Consider the following 22,724-nt stretch of genomic DNA (forward strand, 5'->3'; position numbering starts at 1 on the left):
ACCTGAGACCTGAGACCTGCAGACCTGAGACCTGCAGACCTGCAGACCTGAGACCTGCTAACCTGAGACCTACAGACTTGAGACCTGCAGACCTGCAGACCTGCAGACCTGAGACCTGCAGACCTGAGACCTGCAGACCTGCAGACCTGAGACCTGCTGACCTGAGACCTGAGACCTGCAGACCTGAGACCTGCAGACCTGAGACCTGAGACCTGCAGACCTGAGACCTGCAGACCTGCAGACCTGAGACCTGCAGACCTGCAGACCTGAGACCTGAGACCTGCAGACCTGAGACCTGCTGACCTGAGACCTGAGACCTGCTGACCTGAGACCTGAGACCTGCAGACCTGAGACCTGCAGACCTGCAGACCTGCAGACCTGAGACCTGCTGACCTGAGACCTGAGACCTGCTGACCTGAGACCTGCAGACCTGCAGACCTGAGACCTGCTGACCTGAGACCTGAGACCTACAGACTTGAGACCTGCAGACCTGAGACCTGAGACCTGCAGACCTGCAGACCTGCAGACCTGTGACCTGAGACCTACAGACCTGAGACCTGAGACCTGAGACCTGCTGACCTGCAGACCTGAGACCTGCAGACCTGAGACCTGAGACCTGCAGACCTGCAGACCTGAGACCTGAGACCTGAGACCTGAGACCTGCAGACCTGAGACCTGCAGACCTGAGACCTGCTGACCTGAGACCTGCTGACCTGAGACCTGCTGACCTGAGACCTGCAGACCTGAGACCTGCTGACCTGAGACCTGCTGACCTGAGACCTGCTGACCTGAGACCTGCTGACCTGAGACCTGAGACCTGAGACCTGCAGACCTGCAGACCTGAGACCTGAGACCTGCAGACCTGCAGACCTGCACCACTGACTTAGGATCCGTGTCACAACACAATCCAGTGAATCTCTGAGGACTGAACTGTAAATAATATGTGTGTGTGTGTGTGTGTGTGTGTGTGTGTGTGTGTGTGTGTGTGTGTGTGTGTGTGTGTGTGTGTGTGTGTGTGTGTGTGTGTGTGTGTGTCTCAGGATGTGAAGTGGGTGGAGGAGAAGCAGGCGTTGTACCAGAGGAATCAGCAGCTGGTGGAGAAGGTAACAGCCGACATTACAGCGTCTGTGCGCTTCGCCAACGCATTTTCCTCCTTCTCAACAGACGCAGGACGGTTATCTACTCCGTCGTCGCCATGTTTGTTGTTGTCAAAACCTTATTGGACTAACTTCTAGCGGCGCCTCCATTCCGGCGGTGGCGTCTCCCTCCAGCGTGCGCACACTTGAACGGGAGCTGCCATTAGAAGAGAAGCTGTTCTACTTTAACTGTTCTGCAGCTTTAGTTTTGACCTGAGCAACTCTCAGGGATTCAAACCGTGACCTCATGAAGAGCGCCCCTGTCTGAGGCCGTACGGTCTACAGGGATTCAAACCGTGACCTCATGAAGAGCGCCCCTGTCTGAGGCCGTACGGTCTACAGGGATTCAAACCGTGACCTCATGAAGAGCGCCCCTGTCTGAGGCCGTACGGTCTACAGGGATTCAAACCTTTACCTCATGTAGAGCGCCCCTGTCTGAGGCCGTACGGTCTACAGGGATTCAAACCGTGACCTCATGTAGAGCGCCCCTGTCTGAGGCCGTACGGTCTACAGGGATTCAAACCTTGACCTCATGAAGAGCGCCCCTGTCTGAGGCCGTACGGTCTACAGGGATTCAAACCCTGACCTCATGAAGAGCGCCCCTGTCTGAGGCCGTACGGTCTACAGGGATTCAAACCGTGACCTCATGAAGAGCGCCCCTGTCTGAGGCCGTACGGTCTACAGGGATTCAAACCTTTACCTCATGTAGAGCACCCCTGTCTGAGGCCGTACGGTCTACAGGGATTCAAACCGTGACCTCATGCAGAGCGCCCCTGTCTGAGGCCGTACGGTCTACAGGGATTCAAACCGTGACCTCATGCAGAGCGCCCCTGTCTGAGGCCGTACGGTCTGCAGGGATTCATGTCTCTGGTGTCCCTGATGTCTCTGATGTCTCTGGTGTCTCTGGTGTCTCTGGTGTCTCTGGTGTCTCTGGTGTCTCTCGTGTCCCTGGTGTCTCTGATGTCTCTGGTGTCTCTGGTGTCCCTGATGTCTCTGGTGTCTCTGGTGTCTCTGGTGTCTCTGGTGTCTCTGATGTCCCTGATGTCCCTGATGTCTCTGGTGTCTCTGGTGTCTCTGATGTCTCTGGTGTCTCTCGTGTCCCTGGTGTCTCTGATGTCTCTGGTGTCTCTCGTGTCCCTGGTGTCCCTGATGTCTCTGATGTCTCTGGTGTCTCTGGTGTCCCTGGTGTCTCTGATGTCTCTGGTGTCTCTGGTGTCTCTGATGTCTCTGGTGTCTCTGATGTCTCTGGTGTCTCTGGTGTCTCTGGTGTCTCTCGTGTCCCTGGTGTCTCTGGTGTCTCTGGTGTCTCTGGTGTCTCTGGTGTCTCTGGTGTCCCTGATGTCTCTTGTGTCTCTGGTGTCTCTGGTGTCTCTGATGTCTCTGATGTCTCTGGTGTCTCTGATGTCCCTGGTGTCTCTGGTGTCCCTGATGTCTCTGATGTCTCTGGTGTCTCTGGTGTCCCTGATGTCCCTGATGTCTCTGATGTCTCTGGTGTCTCTGGTGTCTCTGGTGTCTCTGGTGTCTCTGATGTCTCTGGTGTCTCTGGTGTCCCTGATGTCTCTGATGTCTCTGATGTCCCTGATGTCCCTGGTGTCCCTGATGTCTCTGATGTCTCTGGTGTCTCTGGTGTCCCTGATGTCTCTGGTGTCCCTGGTGTCTCTGGTGTCCCTGATGTCTCTGATGTCTCTGATGTCCCTGATGTCCCTGATGTCCCTGATGTCTCTGATGTCTCTGATGTCTCTGGTGTCTCTGGTGTCTCTGATGTCTCTGATGTCCCTGATGTCTCTGGTGTCTCTGGTGTCTCTGGTGTCTCTGGTGTCCCTGATGTCTCTGATGTCTCTGATGTCCCTGATGTCCCTGATGTCCCTGATGTCTCTGATGTCTCTGATGTCTCTGGTGTCTCTGGTGTCTCTGGTGTCTCTGGTGTCTCTGATGTCTCTGATGTCCCTGATGTCTCTGGTGTCTCTGGTGTCTCTGGTGTCTCTGATGTCTCTGGTGTCCCTGATGTCTCTGATGTCCCTGATGTCTCTGATGTCTCTGGTGTCCCTGATGTCTCTGATGTCTCTGGTGTCTCTGGTGTCCCTGATGTCTCTGATGGCTCTGGTGTCTCTGGTGTCTCTGATGTCTCTGGTGTCCCTGATGTCTCTGGTGTCCCTGATGTCTCTGATGTCTCTGGTGTCCCTGATGTCTCTGATGTCTCTGATGTCTCTGGTGTCTCTGGTGTCCCTGATGTCCCTGATGTCTCTGATGTCTCTGGTGTCTCTGGTGTCCCTGATGTCTATGGTGTCTCTGGTGTCTCTGGTGTCCCTGATGTCTCTGGTGTCTCTGGTGTCTCTGATGTCTCTGGTGTCTCTGGTGTCTCTGATGTCTCTGGTGTCCCTGATGTCTCTGGTGTCCCTGATGTCTCTGATGTCTCTGATGTCTCTGGTGTCTCTGGTGTCCCTGATGTCCCTGATGTCTCTGATGTCTCTGGTGTCTCTGGTGTCCCTGATGTCTATGGTGTCTCTGGTGTCTCTGGTGTCCCTGATGTCTCTGGTGTCTCTGGTGTCTCTGATGTCCCTGATGTCTCTTGTGTCTCTGGTGTCCCTGATGTCCCTAATGTCTCTGGTGTCTCTGATGTCCCTGATGTCTCTGATGTCCCTGATGTCTCTCGTGTCCCTGATGTCTCTCGTGTCCCTGATGTCCCTGATGTCTCTGGTGTCTCTGGTGTCTCTGGTGTCTCTGATGTCTCTCGTGTCCCTGATGTCCCTGATGTCTCTCGTGTCCCTGATGTCTCTCGTGTCTCTGATGTCTCTCGTGTCCCTGATGTCCCTGATGTCTCTGGTGTCTCTGGTGTCCCTGATGTCTCTGATGTCCCTGATGTCTCTCGTGTCCCTGATGTCCCTGATGTCTCTGGTGTCTCTGGTGTCTCTGGTGTCTCTGATGTCTCTGGTGTCTCTGGTGTCTCTGGTGTCCCTGATGTCTCTGGTGTCTCTGGTGTCTCTGGTGTCTCTGGTGTCCCTGATGTCCCTGATGTCTCTGGTGTCTCTGGTGTCTCTGATGTCCCTGATGTCTCTGGTGTCTCTGATGTCTCTGGTGTCCCTGATGTCTCTGGTGTCTCTGGTGTCTCTGGTGTCCCTGATGTCTCTGGTGTCTCTGGTGTCCCTGATGTCTCTGGTGTCTCTGGTGTCTCTGGTGTCCCTGATGTCTCTGGTGTCTCTGGTGTCTCTGATGTCCCTGATGTCCCTGATGTCTCTGGTGTCTCTGGTGTCCCTGATGTCTCTGGTGTCTCTGATGTCTCTGGTGTTCCTGGTGTTCCTGATGTCTCTGGTGTCCCTGATGTCTCTGGTGTCTCTGGTGTCTCTGGTGTCTCTGATGTCCCTGATGTCTCTGGTGTCCCTGATGTCTCTGGTGTCTCTGATGTCTCTGATGTCCCTGATGTCTCTGGTGTCTCTGATGTCTCTGGTGTCTCTGGTGTCTCTGGTGTCCCTGATGTCTCTGGTGTCTCTGGTGTCCCTGATGTCTCTGATGTCCCTGATGTCCCTGATGTCTCTGGTGTCCCTAATGTCTCTGGTGTCTCTGGTGTCCCTGATGTCTCTGGTGTCTCTGGTGTCCCTGATGTCCCTGATGTCTCTGGTGTCTCTGGTGTCCCTGATGTCTCTGGTGTCTCTGGTGTCTCTGATGTCCCTGATGTCTCTGGTATCCCTGATGTCCCTGATGTCTCTGGTGTCTCTGGTGTCCCTGATGTCTCTGATGTCCCTGATGTCTCTGATGTCCCTGATGTCTCTGGTGTCTCTGATGTCTCTGATGTCTCTGATGTCCCTGATGTCTCTGGTGTCTCTGATGTCCCTGATGTCTCTGATGTCCCTGATGTCCTGATGTCTCTGGTGTCTCTGGTGTCTCTGGTGTCTCTGGTTTCCCTGATGTCTCTGGTGTCTCTGGTGTCTCTGATGTCCCTGATGTCTCTGGTGTCCCTGATGTCCCTGATGTCTCTGGTGTCTCTGGTGTCTCTGGTGTCCCTGATGTCCCTGATGTCTCTGGTGTCTCTGGTGTCTCTGGTGTCTCTGGTGTCTCTGGTTTCCCTGATGTCTCTGGTGTCTCTGGTGTCTCTGGTGTCTCTGGTGTCTCTGATGTCCCTGATGTCTCTGGTGTCTCTGATGTCCCTGATGTCTCTGGTGTCTCTGATGTCTCTGATGTCTCTGGTGTCTCTGGTGTCCCTGATGTCTCTTGTGTCTCTCGTGTCTCTGTCTCCAGGTGAAGCAGATGGAAGGAGAAGAGCTGCGTCTGGAAAACGAGATCCAGGACGTCAGAGATCAGAACGAGCTTCTGGAGTTCAGGATTTTGGAGCTGGAGGTAAAAACAGTCGGACGAACGTGAACGACAGGTAAACGACCACACTGACGTCTCTGTTTCTATGGAAACCACCTTTACTCTGCAGGAGAGGGAGCGACGCTCACCTGCCATCAACTTCCACCAACTACACTTCCCAGAAGGCCTCAGTCCTCTGCAGATCTACTGTGAGGCGGAGGGAGTCGCTGTGAGTCACAGAGCACCTGTACACTCACCTGAGTTCACCTGTACACTCACCTAAGTTCACCTGTACACTCACCTGAGTTCACCTCTAACCTCACCTGAGTTCACCTGTAACCTCACCTGAGTTCACCTGTTCACTCACCTGAGTTTACCTGTACACTCACCTGAGTTCACCTGTAACCTCACCTGAGTTCACCTGTAAACTCACCTGAGTTCACCTGTAACCTCACCTGAGTTCACCTGTACACTCACCTGAGTTCACCTGTAACCTCACCTGAGTTCACCTGTACACTCACCTGAGTTCACCTGTACACTCACCTGAGTTCACCTGTAACCTCACCTGAGCTCACCTGTAAACTCACCCGAGTTCACCTGTACACTCACCCGAGTTCACCTGTACACTCACCCGAGTTCACCTGTACACTCACCCGAGCTCACCTGTAAACTCACCCGAGCTCACCTGTACACTCACCTGAGTTCACCTGTAACCTCACCTGAGTTCACCTGTAAACTCACCCGAGTTCACCTGTAACCTCACCTGAGCTCACCTGTAAACTCACCTGAGTTCACCTGTACACTCACCTGAGTTCACCTGTACACTCACCTGAGTTCACCTGTAACCTCACCTGAGTTCACCTGTAACCTCACCTGAGTTCACCTGTAACCTCACCTGAGTTCACCTGTACACTCACCTGAGTTCACCTGTAACCTCACCTGAGTTCACCTGTAACCTCACCTGAGTTCACCTGTAACCTCACCCGAGTTCACCTGTACACTCACCCGAGTTCACCTGTACACTCACCCGAGTTCACCTGTACACTCACCCGAGTTCACCTGTAAACTCACCCGAGCTCACCTGTAAACTCACCCGAGCTCACCTGTACACTCACCCGAGTTCACCTGTAAACTCACCTGAGTTCACCTGTAAACTCACCTGAGTTCACCTGTAAACTCACCTGAGTTCACCTGTTCACTCACCTGAGTTCACCTGTAAACTCACCTGAGTTCACCTGTACACTCACCTAAGTTCACCTGTACAGTCACCTGAGTTCACCTGTAAACTCACCTGAGTTTACCTGTACACTCACCTGAGTTCACCTGTACACTCACCTGAGTTCACCTGTACACTCACCTGAGTTCACCTGTAAACTCACCTGAGTTCACCCGTACACTCACCTGAGTTCATCTGTACACTCACCTGAGTTCACCTGTAAACTCACCTGAGTTCACCTGTACACTCACCTGAGCTCACCTGTAACTCACCTGAGATCACCTGTAAACTCACCTGAGTTTACCTGTACACTCACCTGAGTTCACCTGTAAACTCACCTGAGTTCACCTGTAAACTCACCTGAGTTTACCTGTACACTCACCTGAGTTCATCTGTACACTCACCTGAGTTCACCTGTAAACTCACCTGAGTTCACCTGTACACTCACCTGAGCTCACCTGTAACTCACCTGAGATCACCTGTACACTCACCTGAGCTCACCTGTACACTCACCTGAGCTCACCTGTACACTCACCTGAGCTCACCTGTAACCTCACCTGAGCTCACCTGTAAACTCACCCGAGTTCACCTGTACACTCACCCGAGTTCACCTGTACACTCACCCGAGTTCACCTGTAAACTCACCCGAATTCACCTGTAACCTCACCTGAGTTCACCTGTAAACTCACCTGAGTTTACCTGTACACTCACCTGAGTTCACCTGTACACTCACCTGAGTTCACCTGTAAACTCACCTGAGTTCACCTGTAACCTCACCTGAGTTCACCTGTACACTCACCTGAGTTCACCTGTAACCTCACCTGAGTTCACCTGTACACTCACCTGAGTTCACCTGTAACCTCACCTGAGTTCACCTGTACACTCACCTGAGTTCACCTGTACACTCACCTGAGCTCACCTGTAACTCACCTGAGTTCACCTGTAACCTCACCTGAGTTCACCTGTAAACACACCTGAGTTCACCTGTAACTCACCTGAGCTCACCTGTAACCTCCCCTGAGTTCACCTGTAAACTCACCTGAGTTCACCTGTAACCTCACCTGAGCTCACCTGTAAACTCACCCGAGTTCACCTGTACACTCACCCGAGTTCACCTGTACACTCACCCGAGTTCACCTGTACACTCACCCGAGTTCACCTGTAAACTCACCCGAGCTCACCTGTAAACTCACCCGAGCTCACCTGTAAACTCACCCGAGCTCACCTGTACACTCACCTGAGTTCACCTGTAAACTCACCTGAGTTCACCTGTAAACTCACCTGAGTTCACCTGTTCACTCACCTGAGTTCACCTGTAAACTCACCTGAGTTCACCTGTACACTCACCTAAGTTCACCTGTACAGTCACCTGAGTTCACCTGTAAACTCACCTGAGTTTACCTGTACACTCACCTGAGTTCACCTGTACACTCACCTGAGTTCACCTGTACACTCACCTGAGTTCACCCGTACACTCACCTGAGTTCATCTGTACACTTACCTGAGTTCACCTGTAAACTCACCTGAGTTCACCTGTACACTCACCTGAGCTCACCTGTAACTCACCTGAGATCACCTGTAAACTCACCTGAGTTTACCTGTACACTCACCTGAGCTCACCTGTACACTCACCTGAGCTCACCTGTAACCTCACCTGAGCTCACCTGTAAACTCACCCGAGTTCACTTGTACACTCACCCGAGTTCACCTGTACACTCACCCGAGTTCACCTGTACACTCACCCGAGTTCACCTGTAAACTCACCCGAATTCACCTGTAACCTCACCTGAGTTCACCTGTAAACTCACCTGAGTTTACCTGTACACTCACCTGAGTTCACCTGTACACTCACCTGAGTTCACCTGTAACCTCACCTGAGTTCACCTGTACACTCACCTGAGTTCACCTGTAACCTCACCTGAGTTCACCTGTACACTCACCTGAGTTCACCTGTAACCTCACCTGAGTTCACCTGTACACTCACCTGAGTTCACCTGTACACTCACCTGAGCTCACCTGTAACTCACCTGAGTTCACCTGTAACCTCACCTGAGTTCACCTGTAAACACACCTGAGTTCACCTGTAACTCACCTGAGTTCACCTGTAAACTCACCCGAGTTCACCTGTAAACTCACCCGAGTTCACCTGTTCACTCACCTGAGTTCACCTGTAAACTCACCTGAGTTCACCTGTACACTCACCTAAGTTCACCTGTACAGTCACCTGAGTTCACCTGTAAACTCACCTGAGTTTACCTGTACACTCACCTGAGTTCACCTGTACACTCACCTGAGTTCACCTGTACACTCACCTGAGTTCACCCGTACACTCACCTGAGTTCATCTGTACACTTACCTGAGTTCACCTGTAAACTCACCTGAGTTCACCTGTACACTCACCTGAGCTCACCTGTAACTCACCTGAGATCACCTGTAAACTCACCTGAGTTTACCTGTACACTCACCTGAGCTCACCTGTACACTCACCTGAGCTCACCTGTACACTCACCTGAGCTCACCTGTAACCTCACCTGAGCTCACCTGTAAACTCACCCGAGTTCACTTGTACACTCACCCGAGTTCACCTGTACACTCACCCGAGTTCACCTGTACACTCACCCGAGTTCACCTGTAAACTCACCCGAATTCACCTGTAACCTCACCTGAGTTCACCTGTAAACTCACCTGAGTTTACCTGTACACTCACCTGAGTTCACCTGTACACTCACCTGAGTTCACCTGTAACCTCACCTGAGTTCACCTGTACACTCACCTGAGTTCACCTGTAACCTCACCTGAGTTCACCTGTACCTTCACCTGAGTTCACCTGTAACCTCACCTGAGTTCACCTGTACACTCACCTGAGTTCACCTGTACACTCACCTGAGTTCACCTGTACACTCACCTGAGCTCACCTGTAACCTCACCTGAGTTCACCTGTAACCTCACCTGAGTTCACCTGTACACTCACCTGAGCTCACCTGTAACCTCACCTGAGTTCACCTGTAAACTCACCCGAGTTCACCTGTAAACTCACCCGAGCTCACCTGTAAACTCACCCGAGCTCACCTGTACACTCACCTGAGTTCACCTGTAAACTCACCTGAGTTCACCTGTAAACTCACCTGAGTTCACCTGTTCACTCACCTGAGTTCACCTGTAAACTCACCTGAGTTCACCTGTACACTCACCTAAGTTCACCTGTACAGTCACCTGAGTTCACCTGTAAACTCACCTGAGTTTACCTGTACACTCACCTGAGTTCACCTGTACACTCACCTGAGTTCACCTGTACACTCACCTGAGTTCACCCGTACACTCACCTGAGTTCATCTGTACACTTACCTGAGTTCACCTGTAAACTCACCTGAGTTCACCTGTACACTCACCTGAGCTCACCTGTAACTCACCTGAGATCACCTGTAAACTCACCTGAGTTTACCTGTACACTCACCTGAGCTCACCTGTACACTCACCTGAGCTCACCTGTACACTCACCTGAGCTCACCTGTAACCTCACCTGAGCTCACCTGTAAACTCACCCGAGTTCACTTGTACACTCACCCGAGTTCACCTGTACACTCACCCGAGTTCACCTGTACACTCACCCGAGTTCACCTGTAAACTCACCCGAATTCACCTGTAACCTCACCTGAGTTCACCTGTAAACTCACCTGAGTTTACCTGTACACTCACCTGAGTTCACCTGTACACTCACCTGAGTTCACCTGTAACCTCACCTGAGTTCACCTGTACACTCACCTGAGTTCACCTGTACACTCACCTGAGTTCACCTGTAACCTCACCTGAGTTCACCTGTACACTCACCTGAGTTCACCTGTAACCTCACCTGAGTTCACCTGTACACTCACCTGAGTTCACCTGTACACTCACCTGAGCTCACCTGTAACTCACCTGAGTTCACCTGTAACCTCACCTGAGTTCACCTGTAACCTCACCTGAGTTCACCTGTAAACACACCTGAGTTCACCTGTAACTCACCTGAGCTCACCTGTAACCTCACCTGAGCTCACCTGTAAACTCACCTGAGTTCACCTGTAACCTCACCTGAGTTCACCTGTAAACTCACCTGAGTTCACCTGTAAACTCACCTGAGTTTACCTGTACACTCACCTGAGTTTACCTGTACACTCACCTGAGCTCACCTGTACACTCACTTGAGCTCACCTGTACACTCACTTGAGCTCACCTGTAACCTCACCTGAGCTCACCTGTGAACTCACACGAGTTCACTTGTACACTCACCTGAGTTCACCTGTACACTCACCCGAGTTCACCTGTAAACTCACCCGAATTCACCTGTAACCTCACCTGAGTTCACCTGTAAACTCACCTGAGCTCACCTGTAAACTCACCTGAGCTCACCTGTACACTCACCTGAGTTCACCTGTACACTCACCTGAGTTCACCTGTACACTCACCTGAGTTCACCTGTAAACTCACCTGAGTTCACCTGTACACTCACCTGAGTTCACCTGTACACTCACCTGAGTTCACCTGTAACCTCACCTGAGTTCACCTGTACACTCACCTGAGTTCACCTGTAACCTCACCTGAGTTCACCTGTACACTCACCTGAGTTCACCTGTACACTCACCTGAGCTCACCTGTAACTCACCTGAGTTCACCTGTAACCTCACCTGAGTTCACCTGTAAACTCACCTGAGTTCACCTGTAACTCACCTGAGCTCACCTGTAACCTCACCTGAGCTCCCCTGTAACCTCACCTGAGGTCCCTTGTAACCTCACCTGAGCTCACCTGTAACCTCACCTGAGCTCCCCTGTAACCTCACCTGAGCTCCCCTGTAACCTCACCTGAGCTCCCCTGTAACCTCACCTGAGCTCACCTGTAACCTCACCTGAGCTCCCCTGTAACCTCACCTGAGCTCCCCTGTAACCTCACCTGAGCTCCCCTGTAACCTCACCTGAGCTCACCTGTAACCTCACCTGAGCTCCCCTGTACACTCACCTGAGCTCACCTGTGTTGTTCTTCCTCAGGACATTGTGATCAGTGAGTTGATGAAGAAGCTGGACATCCTGGGAGATAACGCCGTAAGTGTACGTCGTTTATTCTGTACGCGTTTGTGTTTCAGGTCAGAGTCAATGAACACGTGTTCTCACCCTGACCAGGAGCTCTACGGTTCAACGTGTTGTTGACATGTTCTTCATGTGTTGTTGACATGTTGTTCATGTGTTGTTTACATGTTGTTGACATGTTGTTGACGTGTTCTTCATGTGTTGTTCACATGTTGTTCATGTGTTGTTTAAATGTTGTTCATGTGTTGTTGACATGTTGTTGACGTGTTCTTCATGTGTTGTTGACATGTTGTTGACATGTTGACATGTTCTTCATGTGTTGTTGACATGTTGTTGACATGTTCTTCACGTGTTGTTGACATGTTCTTCATGTGTTGTTGACATGTTCTTCATGTGTTGTTTACATGTTGTTTACATGTTCTTCATGTGTTGTTGACATGTTCTTCATGTGTTGTTTACATGTTGTTTACATGTTCTTCATGTGTTGTTTACATGTTGTTGACATGTTCTTCATGTGTTGTTTACATGTTGTTTACACGTTCTTCACGTGTTGTTGACATGTTCTTCATGTGTTGTTGACATGTTGTTGACATGTTCTTCATGTGTTGTTGACATGTTCTTCATGTGTTGTTGACGTGTTGTTGACATGTTCTTCATGTGTTGTTGACATGTTCTTCATGTGTTGTTTACATGTTCTTCATGTGTTGTTGACATGTTCTTCATGTGTTGTTTACATGTTCTTCATGTGTTGTTGACATGTTGTTGTTTGTTGCCTCCCTGCAGAATCTGTCTAATGAGGAGCAGGTGGTGGTGATCCAGGCGAGGACCGTGCTTACTCTGGCAGAGAAGGTAAAAGACGCACCTGAACGCACCTGAACTCACCTGAACTCACCTGAACGCACCTGAACACACCTGAACACACCCGAACACACCTGAACCCACCTGAACTCACCTGAACACACCTGAACTTACCTGAACACACCTGAACTCACCTGAACGCACCTGAACTCACCTGAACGCACCTGAACACACCTGAACGCACCTGAACTCACCTGAAAACACCTGAACTCACCTGAACACACCTGAACGCACCTGAACTTACCTGAACACACCCGAACACATCCGAACACACCTGAACACACCTGAACACACACCTGAACTCACCTGAACTCACCTTAACACACCCTAACACACCCGAACACACCTGATCACACCCGAACACACCCGAACTCATCTGAACACAACCGAACACACCTGATCACACCTGAACACACACCTGAACTCATCTGAACACACCTGAACTCACCTGAACACACCTGAACTCACCTGAACACACCTGAACTCACCCGAACACACCCGAACACACCTGAACACACACCTGAACTCATCTGAACACACCTGAACACACCTGAACTCACCTGAACTCACCTGAACACACCTGAACTCACCTGAACACACCTGAACTCACCCGAACACACCTGAACACACACCTGAACTCATCTGAACACACCTGAACACACCTGAACTCACCTGAACTCACCTGAACACACCCGAACACACCCGAACACACCTGAACACACACCTGAACTCATCTGAACACCCCTGAACACACCTGAACTCACCTGAACTCACCCGAACACACCCGAACACACCCGAACACACCCGAACACACCTGAACACACACCTGAACTCATCTGAACACACCTGAACACATCTGAACACACCTGAACACACCTGAACTCACCTGAACTCACCTGAACACCTTTTTAACATCATCCCCATTCATCTCTCTTCCTGTCTCTGTCCCTCTGTCCTCCTGTCTCTGTCCTCCTGTCTCTGTCCCTCTGTCTGTCCTCCTGTCTCTGTCCTCCTGTCTGTCCTCCTGTCTCTGTCCTCCTGTCTCTGTCCTCCTGTCTCTGTCCCTCTGTCCGTCTCCTGTCAGTGGTTGGAGTCCATCGAGGTGATGAAGTCGGCTCTGCAGCAGAAGATGTTGGACATTGAGAGTGAAAAGGTAAAAGGTTCAGTGAACGCAGCGTCGGCGTTGATATCGTCTTAATATAGTTTATGTCTTCATATATATGTATAATAATAATTATGTTAAATATAATAAACAAACTCAGGGACTCAGAGTTCAGTGGACTTTTATTCTGAAGCCATCAGGGACACAAAGTACTGAACGTAGTCGTGGTCCTGACAGAGTCCAGATGTGTCCCCTGTCCTCTCCCTGAGACCTGATTCACTGTTAGATGTTTGTTTCCATGGTGCGAGAGTCTCTGCAGCTGAGTCCGTCCCTGTCCACAGGACCTGTTCAGCAAACAGAAGGGCTACCTGGACGAGGAGCTGGACTACAGGAAGCAGTCCATGGACCAGGCTCACAAGGTCAGTGACCACGTGGACACGACACGACGACACGACACGACACGACAACACAACACGACAACACAACAACAAGACAACACCACAACACGACACCACGACGTGACAACAAGACAACAAGACACGACAACAAGACACGACGACACGACAACACAACAACACGACAACAGCGCAACACAACAAGACAACACCACAACACGACACCACGACACCACAACATGACAACAAGACAACACCACAACACGACACCACGACACCACGACACGACAACAAGACACAACGACACGACGACACGACAACAAGACAACACCACAACACGACACCACGACACCACAACACGACACCACGACAAGACACCACGACACCACACCACGACACGACGACAAGACACGACGACACGACAACACAACAACACGACAACACGACAACACGTCAACACGACAACACAACAACACAACAACACAACAACACGACAACACGACAACACGCTGCAGAGGAAGAGACGCAGGGACAGAAGTGAGTGTTTACAGGGGACATGTTTTAATCACTGCTGTGACTCACACTGAACACACACCCAGACCCTTTCACTGCATGTCTTTAATCACTGCTGTGACTCACTGAACACACACCCAGACCCTTTCACTGCATGTCTTTAATCACTGCTGTGATCACACTGAACACACACCCAGACCCTTTCACTGCATGTCTTTAATCACTGCTGTGACACACACTGAACACACACCCAGACCCTTTCACTGCATGTCTTTAATCACTGCTGTGACTCACTGAACACACACCCAGACCCTTTCACTGCATGTCTTTAATCACTGCTGTGACTCACTGAACACACACCCAGACCCTTTCACTGCATGTCTGTAATCACTGCTGTGACTCACACTGAACACACACCCAGACCCTTTCACTGCATGTCTTTAATCACTGCTGTGATCACACTGAACACACACCCAGACCCTTTCACTGCATGTCTTTAATCACTGCTGTGACTCACACTGAACACACACCCAGACCCTTTCACTGCATGTCTTTAATCACTGCTGTGACTCACACTGAACACACACCCAGACCCTTTCACTGCATGTCTTTAATCACTGCTGTGACACACACTGAACACACACCCAGACCCTTTCACTGCATGTCTTTAATCACTGCTGTGACTCACTGAACACACACCCAGACCCTTTCACTGCATGTCTTTAATCACTGCTGTGACTCACTGAACACACACCCAGACCCTTTCACTGCATGTCTTTAATCACTGCTGTGACTCACACTGAACACACACCCAGACCCTTTCACTGCATGTCTTTAATCACTGCTGTGACTCACACTGAACACACACCCAGACCCTTTCACTGCATGTCTTTAATCACTGCTGTGACACACACTGAACACACACCCAGACCCTTTCACTGCATGTCTTTAATCACTGCTGTGACTCACACTGAACACACACCCAGACCCTTTCACTGCATGTCTTTAATCACTGCTGTGATCACACTGAACACACACCCAGACCCTTTCACTGCATGTCTTTAATCACTGCTGTGACTCACACTGAACACACACCCAGACCCTTTCACTGCATGTCTTTAATCACTGCTGTGATCACACTGAACACACACCCAGACCCTTTCACTGCATGTCTTTAATCACTGCTGTGACTCACTGAACACACACCCAGACCCTTTCACTGCATGTCTTTAATCACTGCTGTGATCACACTGAACACACACCCAGACCCTTTCACTGCATGTCTTTAATCACTGCTGTGACTCACACTGAACACACACCCAGACCCTTTCACTGCATGTCTTTAATCACTGCTGTGACTCACACTGAACACACACCCAGACCCTTTCACTGCATGTCTTTAATCACTGCTGTGACTCACTGAACACACACCCAGACCCTTTCACTGCATGTCTTTAATCACTGCTGTGATCACACTGAACACACACCCAGACCCTTTCACTGCATGTCTTTAATCACTGCTGTGACTCACTGAACACACACCCAGACCCTTTCACTGCATGTCTTTAATCACTGCTGTGACTCACTGAACACACACCCAGACCCTTTCACTGCATGTCTTTAATCACTGCTGTGCTCACTGAACACACACCCAGACCCTTTCACTGCATGTCTTTAATCACTGCTGTGACTCACTGAACACACACCCAGACCCTTTCACTGCATGTCTTTAATCACTGCTGTGACTCACTGAACACACACCCAGACCCTTTCACTGCATGTCTTTAATCACTGCTGTGACTCACTGAACACACACCCAGACCCTTTCACTGCATGTCTTTAATCACTGCTGTGACTCACTGAACACACACCCAGACCCTTTCACTGCATGTCTTTAATCACTGCTGTGACTCACACTGAACACACACCCAGACCCTTTCACTGCATGTCTTTAATCACTGCTGTGACTCACTGAACACACACCCAGACCCTTTCACTGCATGTCTTTAATCACTGCTGTGACTCACACTGAACACACACCCAGACCCTTTCACTGCATGTATTTAATCACTGCTGTGACTCACACTGAACACACACCCAGACCCTTTCACTGCATGTCTGTAATCACTGCTGTGACTCACTGAACACACACCCAGACCCTTTCACTGCATGTCTTTAATCACTGCTGTGACTCACACTGAACACACACCCAGACCCTTTCACTGCATGTCTTTAATCACTGCTGTGACTCACTGAACACACACCCAGACCCTTTCACTGCATGTCTTTAATCACTGCTGTGACTCACACTGAACACACACCCAGACCCTTTCACTGCATGTCTTTAATCACTGCTGTGACTCACTGAACACACACCCAGACCCTTTCACTGCATGTCTTTAATCACTGCTGTGACTCACTGAACACACACCCAGACCCTTTCACTGCATGTCTTTAATCACTGCTGTGACTCACTGAACACACACCCAGACCCTTTCACTGCATGTCTTTAATCACTGCTGTGACTCACACTGAACACACACCCAGACCCTTTCACTGCATGTCTTTAATCACTGCTGTGACTCACTGAACACACACCCAGACCCTTTCACTGCATGTCTTTAATTACTGCTGTGACTCACTGAACACACACCCAGACCCTTTCACTGCATGTCTTTAATCACTGCTGTGACTCACACTGAACACACACCCAGACCCTTTCACTGCATGTCTTTAATCACTGCTGTGACTCACTGAACACACACCCAGACCCTTTCACTGCATGTCTTTAATCACTGCTGTGACTCACTGAACACCCACCCAGACCCTTTCACTGCATGTCTTTAATCACTGCTGTGACTCACACTGAACACACACCCAGACCCTTTCACTGCATGTCTTTAATCACTGCTGTGACTCACACTGAACACACACCCAGACCCTTTCACTGCATGTCTTTAATCACTGCTGTGACTCACACTGAACACACACCCAGACCCTTTCACTGCATGTCTTTAATCACTGCTGTGACTCACACTGAACACACACCCAGACCCTTTCACTGCATGTCTTTAATCACTGCTGTGACACACACTGAACACACACCCAGACCCTTTCACTGCATGTCTTTAATCACTGCTGTGACTCACTGAACACACACCCAGACCCTTTCACTGCATGTCTTTAATCACTGCTGTGACTCACACTGAACACACACCCAGACCCTTTCACTGCATGTCTTTAATCACTGCTGTGACTCACTGAACACACACCCAGACCCTTTCACTGCATGTCTTTAATTACTGCTGTGACTCACTGAACACACACCCAGACCCTTTCACTGCATGTCTTTAATCACTGCTGTGACTCACTGAACACCCACCCAGACCCTTTCACTGCATGTCTTTAATCACTGCTGTGACTCACACTGAACACACACCCAGACCCTTTCACTGCATGTCTTTAATCACTGCTGTGACTCACACTGAACACACACCCAGACCCTTTCACTGCATGTCTTTAATCACTGCTGTGACTCACACTGAACACACACCCAGACCCTTTCACTGCATGTCTTTAATCACTGCTGTGACTCACACTGAACACACACCCAGACCCTTTCACTGCATGTCTTTAATCACTGCTGTGACACACACTGAACACACACCCAGACCCTTTCACTGCATGTCTTTAATCACTGCTGTGACTCACACTGAACACACACCCAGACCCTTTCACTGCATGTCTTTAATCACTGCTGTGACTCACACTGAACACACACCCAGACCCTTTCACTGCATGTCTTTAATCACTGCTGTGACTCACACTGAACACACACCCAGACCCTTTCACTGCATGTCTTTAATCACTGCTGTGACTCACACTGAACACACACCCAGACCCTTTCACTGCATGTCTTTAATCACTGCTGTGACTCACACTGAACACACACCCAGACCCTTTCACTGCATGTCTTTAATCACTGCTGTGACTCACACTGAACACACACCCAGACCCTTTCACTGCATGTCTTTAATCACTGCTGTGATCACACTGAACACACACCCAGACCCTTTCACTGCATGTCTTTAATCACTGCTGTGACTCACACTGAACACACACCCAGACCCTTTCACTGCATGTCTTTAATCACTGCTGTGACTCACACTGAACACACACCCAGACCCTTTCACTGCATGTCTTTAATCACTGCTGTGACTCACACTGAACACACACCCAGACCCTTTCACTGCATGTCTTTAATCACTGCTGTGACTCACACTGAACACACACCCAGACCCTTTCACTGCATGTCTTTAATCACTGCTGTGACTCACACTGAACACACACCCAGACCCTTTCACTGCATGTCTTTAATCACTGCTGTGACTCACTGAACACACACCCAGACCCTTTCACTGCATGTCTTTAATCACTGCTGTGACTCACACTGAACACACACCCAGACCCTTTCACTGCATGTCTTTAATCACTGCTGTGACTCACTGAACACACACCCAGACCCTTTCACTGCATGTCTTTAATCACTGCTGTGACTCACACTGAACACACACCCAGACCCTTTCACTGCATGTCTTTAATCACTGCTGTGACTCACTGAACACACACCCAGACCCTTTCACTGCATGTCTTTAATCACGGCTGTGACTCACTGAACACACACCCAGACCCTTTCACTGCATGTCTTTAATCACTGCTGTGACTCACTGAACACACACCCAGACCCTTTCACTGCATGTCTTTAATCACTGCTGTGACTCACACTGAACATACACCCAGACTCTTTCACTGCATGTCTTTAATCACTGCTGTGACTCACACTGAACACACACCCAGACCCTTTCACTGCATGTCTTTAATCACTGCTGTGACTCACACTGAACACACACCCAGACCCTTTCACTGCATGTCTTTAATCACTGCTGTGACTCACACTGAACACACACCCAGACCCTTTCACTGCATGTCTTTAATCACTGCTGTGACTCTCACTGAACACACACCCAGACCCTTTCACTGCATTTCTTTAATCACTGCTGTGACTCACACTGAAAGGGCCCGTCCATCGCCGCTCGGAGCTTTAAGTGGACTTTTAAATGCACAGTGGACTTTTCTGACTGATTAACAACGTGTGTCCTTAACGCAGAGGATCCTGGAGCTGGAGGCCATGTTGTTTGAGGCTCTGCAGCAGGAGGAGGCCTTCAGCATGGAGGGGCTAAAGCTGGAGGAGGGCCGTCTGTCTGAGACCCTGTCAGAGGAGCAGAAGGAGGGTCTCAGGAGATCGATGGACCAGTGGAAGCGAACCGTGATGTGTGAGCTGAGAGAGAGAGACGCCCAGATCCTCCGAGAGAGGATGGAGCTACTGCAGCTCATACAACAGGTAAACAACAACAGGTGCTTTTATAAACAACAGGTAAACAACAGGTAAACAACAACAGGTGCTTTTATAAACAACAGGCAAACAACAGGTAAACAACAATGCACAGGTGCTTTTATAAACAACAGGTAAACAACAACGCACAGGTGCTTTTATAAACAACAGGCAAACAACGCACAGGTGCTTTTATAAACCACAGGTAAACAACAGGTAAACAACAACAGGTGCTTTTATAAACAACAGGTAAACAACAGGTAAACAACAGGTAAACAACGCACAGGTGCTTTTATAAACAACAGGTAAACAACAACAGGTGCTTTTATAAACAACAGGTAAACAACAACAGGTGCTTTTATAAACAACAGGTAAACAACAGGTAAACAACAATGCACAGGTGCTTTTATAAACAACAGGTAAACAACAGGTAAACAACAACGCACAGGTGCTTCTATAAACAACAGGTAAACAACAGGTAAACAACAAACAACAACGCACAGGTGCTTTTATAAACAACAGGTAAACAACAGGTAAACAACAACAGGTGCTTTTATAAACAACAGGTAAACAACAGGTAAACAACGCAAACAACAGGTAAACAACAGCTAAACAACAACAGGTGCTTTTATAAACAACAGGTAAACAACAGGTAAACAACGCAAACAACAGGTAAACAACAGCTAAACAACAACAGGTGCTTTTATAAACAACAGGCAAACAACGCACAGGTGCTTTTATAAACAACAGGTAAACAACAGGTAAACAACAAACAACAACTCACAGGTGCTTTTATAAACAACAGGTAAACAACAGGTAAACAACAATGCACAGGTGCTTTTATAAACAACAGGTAAACAACAGGTAAACAACAAACAACAACTCACAGGTGCTTTTATAAACAACAGGTAAACAACAGGTAAACAACAATGCACAGGTGCTTTTATAAACAACAGGCAAACAACAGGTAAACAACAATGCACAGGTGCTTCTATAAACAACAGGTAAACAACAGGTAAACAACAAACAACAACGCACAGGTGCTTTTATAAACAACAGGTAAACAACAGGTAAACAACAATGCACAGGTGCTTCTATAAACAACAGGTAAACAACAGGTAAACAACAAACAACAACGCACAGGTGCTTTTATAAACAACAGGTTAACAACAGGTAAACAACAACAGGTGCTTTTATAAACAACAGGTAAACAACAGGTAAACAACAGGTAAACAACGCAAACAACAGGTAAACAACAGCTAAACAACAACAGGTGCTTTTATAAACAACATAAAAACAACAGGTAAACAACAGGTAAACAACAAACAACAACTCACAGGTGCTTTTATAAACAACAGGTAAACAACAGGTAAACAACAGGTAAACAACAAACAACAAACAACAACGCACAGGTGCTTTTATTAACAACAGGTAAACAACAAACAACAACGCACAGGTGCTTTTATAAACAACAGGTAAACAACAGGTAAACAACGCAAACAACAGGTAAACAACAAACAACAACTCACAGGTGCTTTTATAAACAACAGGTAAACAACAGGTAAACAAACAAACAAAGGTACTTTATAAACAACAGGTAAACAACAGGTAAACAACAGGTAAACAACCAAACAAAGGTACTTTATAAACAACAGGTAAACAACCAAACAAACAAAGGTACTTTTCTAATCCACAGGTAAACAAACAAACAAACAAAGGTACTTTTCTAATCCACAGGTAAACAAACAAACAAAGGTACTTTTCTAATCCACAGGTAAACAAAAAAACAAACAAAGGTACTTTTCTAATCCACAGGTAAACAAACAAACAAAGGTACTTTTCTAATCCACAGGTAAACAAAAAAACAAACAAAGGTACTTTTCTAAACCACAGGTAAACAAACAAAGGTACTTTTCTAATCCACAGGTAAACAAACAAAGGTACTTTTCTGAACCACAGGTAAACAAACAAACAAAGGTACTTTTCTGAACCACAGGTAAACAAACAAACAAAGGTACTTTTCTAAACCACAGGTAAACAAACAAAGGTACTTTTCTAAACCACAGGTAAACAAACAAAGGTACTTTTCTAATCCACAGGTAAACAAACAAAGGTACTTTTCTGAACCACAGGTAAACAAACAAACAAACAAAGGTGCTTTACAAATCCACAGGTAAACAGAGATGTAAAGGGTCACCTTGTGTTTCATGTCTGATTGACTTGATGTTTGTGTTCGACAGAGGAACAAAGACCTGGAGGAGTTCATAGAAGCACAGAAACGACAGATCAAAGAGCTGGAGGAGAAGGTGATTACATCACCATGGCAACGCATGAAACTGTAAACAACAGTCAACAAACCATCTGTGACCTTCAACCGACTCCTCTTCTTCTCCTTTCAGTTTCTATTTCTGTTCCTATTCTTCTCTTTGGCCTTCATCCTCTGGTCCTAACAGCCGCAGGTGAGTCCGACAGGTGAGTCAGACAGGTGAGTCAGACAGCAGCAGGTGAGTCCGAAGTGAGTCAGACAGCAGGTGAGTCAGACAGCAGGTGAGTCAGACAGGTGAGTCAGACAGCAGCAGGTGAATCAGACAGCAGCAGGTGAGTCAGACAGCAGCAGGTGAGTCAGACAGCAGCAGGTGAGTCAGACAGCAGCAGGTGAGTCAGACAGCAGGTGAGTCAGACAGGTGAGTCAGACAGCAGCAGGTGAGTCCGAAGTGAGTCAGACAGCAGGTGAGTCAGACAGCAGGTGAGTCAGACAGCAGGTGAG

The 22,724-nt window shown here is 48.8% G+C and overlaps 1 protein-coding gene across 1 annotated transcript in view; it reads left to right on the forward strand.

Moving 5' to 3' along the window:
• jakmip3 (Janus kinase and microtubule interacting protein 3) overlaps window positions 1-22,407 on the forward strand; it is a gene marked incomplete at both ends in the record, with an annotated part of 49,124 nt that extends 26,717 nt beyond the window's left edge. Inside the window, 10 exons of the mRNA XM_083933441.1 lie at window positions 1,041-1,103; window positions 5,370-5,468; window positions 5,554-5,652; window positions 11,659-11,712; window positions 12,481-12,546; window positions 13,640-13,708; window positions 13,999-14,076; window positions 19,733-19,966; window positions 22,198-22,263; window positions 22,357-22,407. Of these exons, the coding sequence (XP_083789567.1) occupies window positions 1,041-1,103; window positions 5,370-5,468; window positions 5,554-5,652; window positions 11,659-11,712; window positions 12,481-12,546; window positions 13,640-13,708; window positions 13,999-14,076; window positions 19,733-19,966; window positions 22,198-22,263; window positions 22,357-22,407 (879 nt within the window). The remainder of the gene's footprint in view (window positions 1-1,040; window positions 1,104-5,369; window positions 5,469-5,553; window positions 5,653-11,658; window positions 11,713-12,480; window positions 12,547-13,639; window positions 13,709-13,998; window positions 14,077-19,732; window positions 19,967-22,197; window positions 22,264-22,356) is intronic.
• Window positions 22,408-22,724: the final 317 nt, after the last annotated feature.

The sequence above is a fragment of the Echiichthys vipera genome, assembly GCF_963691815.1.
Source record: "Echiichthys vipera genome assembly, chromosome: 18".
Lineage (NCBI taxonomy): Eukaryota > Metazoa > Chordata > Actinopteri > Perciformes > Trachinidae > Echiichthys > Echiichthys vipera.